Below are 4448 nucleotides of genomic sequence, written 5' to 3'. Positions count from 1 at the left end.
ATTATAAAAAAATACAATTTATTCCAAGGTGAATTCATATAAGGTGATACCAGAAGTTCAAAAACAAAACGGCCACTAACAAATTTTACGCGTAATTACAATAAGAATTTCAACAAATACATCATATTGACAATAACAATATCCAAGGCGAAAATCCAGCTACTCTGATAACACTACCTTACCTGAATTCGCCTTCATTTATTCTATATGAGTAAAAACTATCTAATATTTTTTAAAAAATCTACCAACTTCTACCAATTTTTGTATGTAAAATCTACCAATTTTAATTTTTTTTNAATTGTAATTTTTTAAATTATATTAAAAAAAATATAATTTATTTTTTATGGTATTTGAGTATTTAGGTTTTTCCATATATTAATTTTACAATTTGTAATTTATATTTAAATTGAAATAATTGACTTACTTTACTCTAACTACCTCCAACGGGACTCGAATGTGCGATCTCAGAACCAGAAGCAGTAGTCTTCACGCGACGGCACAGCCGACATTTGCCAGCACTGACAAAATTCAAAATTATTTAAGGACACTATTACTTATATTGAGAAAATTATTACTTATATTGAGTAAATTTACTTCCTCAAACAAATGACGCCCTATTTTTAGCATGAACCTGAATTAAGGAAAAACTTCTCATATTGAGTAAATTTTTCGTAACATTAAGGAAATCACAGTAACTCTAAAATAAGGATACTGTTTTCTTGTTTTAACGAAATGCTTCTTTTTGAGTGTACTTCTTTATTTGTTTAAAATTGAGTTTGGCTGTTATTTCTTCTTGGCATAGATTTTTTATTTAATTTTTAGAGACATTTACGTTGGTGACAAGGACTTTTTGCTTGATACCTAGTAAAATTTTCCGAAGAATAATTATCTAAAAAATATAAATCCTCTAATGAATTTCTAAATTTGCTTTTTGATGAGTTTCTTTAAGTAAGGGTCAAAACAACCCTTTCAACAATTTTTTCCACTTTTTTGAAAACAGCTTAGGCCGAGGCATGGAAACTTTAGCAGGCCATACAGGAAAGATACGAGCTAACTTCTGCAAATTCATTGAGTGTTTTATTACTGAACACATATACTTTCAGAATTTATTAGCAAATTCCGGTCTGGTTTGAATTGCCATAAAATTGTGGCACATAATACATTTTTAGCCTTATTATGATTACACTGTGCGACACGAAAAACTACCTGGGAAGTCATGTATATTTTCTATGAATAATAATGAATATGAAATTTTCCAAACACCCCCAAAATCTTGATTTTCCGTTAAAACCGGGTTTTCGTACTTTGCGCCCTTATAAGCCTGTAACTTAGTTGATTATTAACCGAGTTTCAGTTTATTGCCGGGTTTAAAAAGAAGGGCCTTTCGAACGATCTATATGTGAATAAAGAAACTTTAAGAGACCTTTTTTTTATTTTTTTCGCATTTTTTTTTACTTTTTTCGCCCTTTTTAAATTACAACTCAAAAATTTTTGCTTGGCTGTTTGTTTTTATTGACATTTTCTATGATCGCAAAGTATGGCCATCCCGTGAGCCTCATTAAATAGGTCGGGAAAACGTTTTAAATGTCCCATTGGCTAAAGCTGAAAATTTTGTCATACCACTATTGCATTTAAAGCTAGGATATATTAAACTAAAGGCCTTGCACGATTTGCAAAGATGTCCCATAGGAAACCCGCTTTTTTTCGTGCAGTCCATGCACCGTGCAAGGTATTTGCAAGACTCCGAGAATACCCCTATAACTATAAATAAAAACGTTTTTTTGTCATCTCAAAGTGGTGTTCCCAAAATTAAGTGAAGCCAAAATAAAAGGAGGTATTAATTTTTTATTCTCTCATCTAGTACTTTTTCATCGGTTGTATCTATGTTAATGAATTTTAGGTATTTTCATAGGATCTAAAATTCGTTAAATTATGAGCAACGTGAGCTTTTTGAACAAGCTAAGCTCTGTAGAAAGACGTGCATGGAATTGTTTTGTAGCGCTATGCAATAATTTCTTTGGAAACCACAGAAGCGACGAAAAACGTTTCGGAGGAAAAAATAAAAATGATTTCAGAATATTGCTGGTCACTACAACGAGAAACTGATGATGCTGAATTAAGAAAAAACCGGTCAAGAAAACATTTTTGAGTAGTATAGTCAAAAATAATATTTTTTCAAAAATCTTGTTTTCATAAAAAGTTTTTCATAAAAACTCATTAAACTTTCATCCGATTTTTGAAAATAAACACTAGCTTTACTCGGTATTAACTTTAGTTTTACAATCAATTTACGACTAGTATGGTTTTGTTATAAAATAGTGCGTAGGGCAAAAAAAGGAAAAAAAATGCGTGCGAAAGGCCCAAGTTTCTGCTTTTTAAGCCCGGTAATAAACTGAATCTCGGTTCATAATCAACTAAGTTACAGGGGGGTGTTTGGCAAATTTCATATTTTGATTCTGGTTTTACTCGAAAATACCTACCAGAAAATATACATAACTTCCCAGGTATTTCTGCTTTATTCTTTTTTGTAGCACTGTGTTATTAAATGAAATGCTACGCTAAAATAATATCTTTAGGTATAAACTGGTTTATTACTGTGTTTTCGCATTTTAACTATGAATTATATTTTCTCTCTCTTCAACTTTCAGTGTTTACGAACGGATAGTCTAGAAAGTATCGGTGACGTCAGCGCATCTCTAGGCAATCCGTCCTATATGCCCGTACCTAATGATGCGCCAAACTTGCTTGGTGCGCCAACGCTTCATCAGCATCCCTGCAATAACACCAACAACAGCGGGAATGGTAGCTACGCAGGATCTCAACCACAGCAACAACTACCAAATGGTCATGCGAATGGTGGTGTCAATGTTCCTGGAAATTTGCAAACGCCCTCCAATACAAACAACAATCAAATTCATACAAACTTACATCAAGCTACTCAACATACACACGCACCGCTTCCGCCGCCGCAACAACAACAAGATATGTTGGCGAATCTCCAACACATCAAACAGGACTATGATCTGACCACACTGTAGAAATCAAGGGCGTGCGGCAGACGTTTGGGATTAGGTTTTTAACTCAGTTGCAATACATACATACATACATATGTATGTACATATAGTACTTTTATCTCATTTTCAAAATTACAAACATTTTTATACACGGTGTTGCAAAATAAAGAAAATTGCACGAACTTTTTAAATGACCTAATATAGGGAGTAGGCTCGTCGAGTAATTCACGAAACTGCGTTTAAAATTTTTCTAACACCCTCAATTCTCAACTCGTTCTTAAAAAACATTTGCGCATGACTATAAATGTTGAAAATTTTTGGAATAAACCTGAAATTTACAACAATTTTTATTATCTTTTCCACTTCAACATTTCTTATCAATATTTCAATAGAAGATAGTGTATTTTATCATGACCAGTATAACACCGTGTAATTTGTATTTAAGTTTCTGAAAGTTAATTTTTTTATGGATATGGATTGTTATTTCACTACTTAAAATATATGTATGTACATATATTATCGCAATTCAATTACAATCGCATCTAAACTGTAATGATGTTCTCAGGTTTGATTCCACATACCTANCATATATTATCGCAATTCAATTATAATCGCATCTAAACTGTAATGATGTTCTCAGGTTTGATTCCACATACCTATATATACATATGTATGTACAAACAAAGATATGTACATTAGACCAGAGCTTCTTAAAGTGTGTTCCGCGGAATCCAAGGGTTTTAATTTTAGTATGATAAGCACGGCGGTCGGTTTTAGTTGCACACAGAAAGAAATGTTCTATAAACAGCTTGGCCTAGACGCAGTTATCTATTTTCAAGTATACATACATATGCACTCGTGGTTGGTATGATTACCGTACTGAGTGCCATACCTACATAAGAGCGTTGAGCTTGCGCTTACTAGCTTATTTTTTTTTACAGGTATGTGTTGTTGGCCGCTGTAGCTAAAGGGTTATATACAACTTTCTACAAGGAACGCGATGAATTGCCAAATGAAATGTGAGATGTCATAACTAGGCACTTGGTACATACACAAATCAACTGAAATCTTGGTCAAATTATTTTTCGGATAGTAGTAGTAATAGCGGTTTGGTATAACACCGTGCGATAGTAAATATTACATACAAAGTTCAATATATTCGAGAAACCAAGTTCTAAAAATAGTAAAATTGCTTTTTTGGTTTTTCACTCTAACGACAAACGACGAGTTTTAGCATATTGATACTCGTATTGAGAATAGTTTATACTATTCCCTAATAGATAAAAAAGTTTGACAGAAAAGATGTAGCAATTTGAAAAAAAAACACGAACGAAAAATGACACTGAAGATGGCACAACGCCGAAACCGGTTTGTCTCCAAACCAAATTTGACAAGGTATGACGGAAAATCGTTCCACATTACATCACACTCCTA

The 4448-nt window shown here is 32.8% G+C and overlaps 1 protein-coding gene across 1 annotated transcript in view; it reads left to right on the top strand.

Annotated features, from left to right (window-relative positions):
- LOC108363720 (homeotic protein deformed-like) overlaps positions 1-3297 on the top strand; it is an 11965-nt gene extending 8668 nt beyond the window's left edge. The window contains exon 2 of the mRNA XM_017617169.1: positions 2649-3297. Within this exon, the coding sequence (XP_017472658.1) occupies positions 2649-3038 (390 nt within the window). The 3' untranslated portion in view covers positions 3039-3297. The remainder of the gene's footprint in view (positions 1-2648) is intronic.
- Positions 3298-4448: the final 1151 nt, after the last annotated feature.

The sequence above is a fragment of the Rhagoletis zephyria genome, unplaced genomic scaffold (assembly GCF_001687245.7).
Source record: "Rhagoletis zephyria isolate East Lansing unplaced genomic scaffold, Rhagoletis_zephyria_1.1 Rzeph_scaffold_01348, whole genome shotgun sequence".
In the NCBI taxonomy this organism is placed as follows: Eukaryota; Metazoa; Arthropoda; class Insecta; order Diptera; family Tephritidae; genus Rhagoletis; species Rhagoletis zephyria.
The sequence above is the reverse complement of the archived record's forward strand: the minus strand, read 5'-3'. Positions and strand labels throughout refer to the sequence as shown.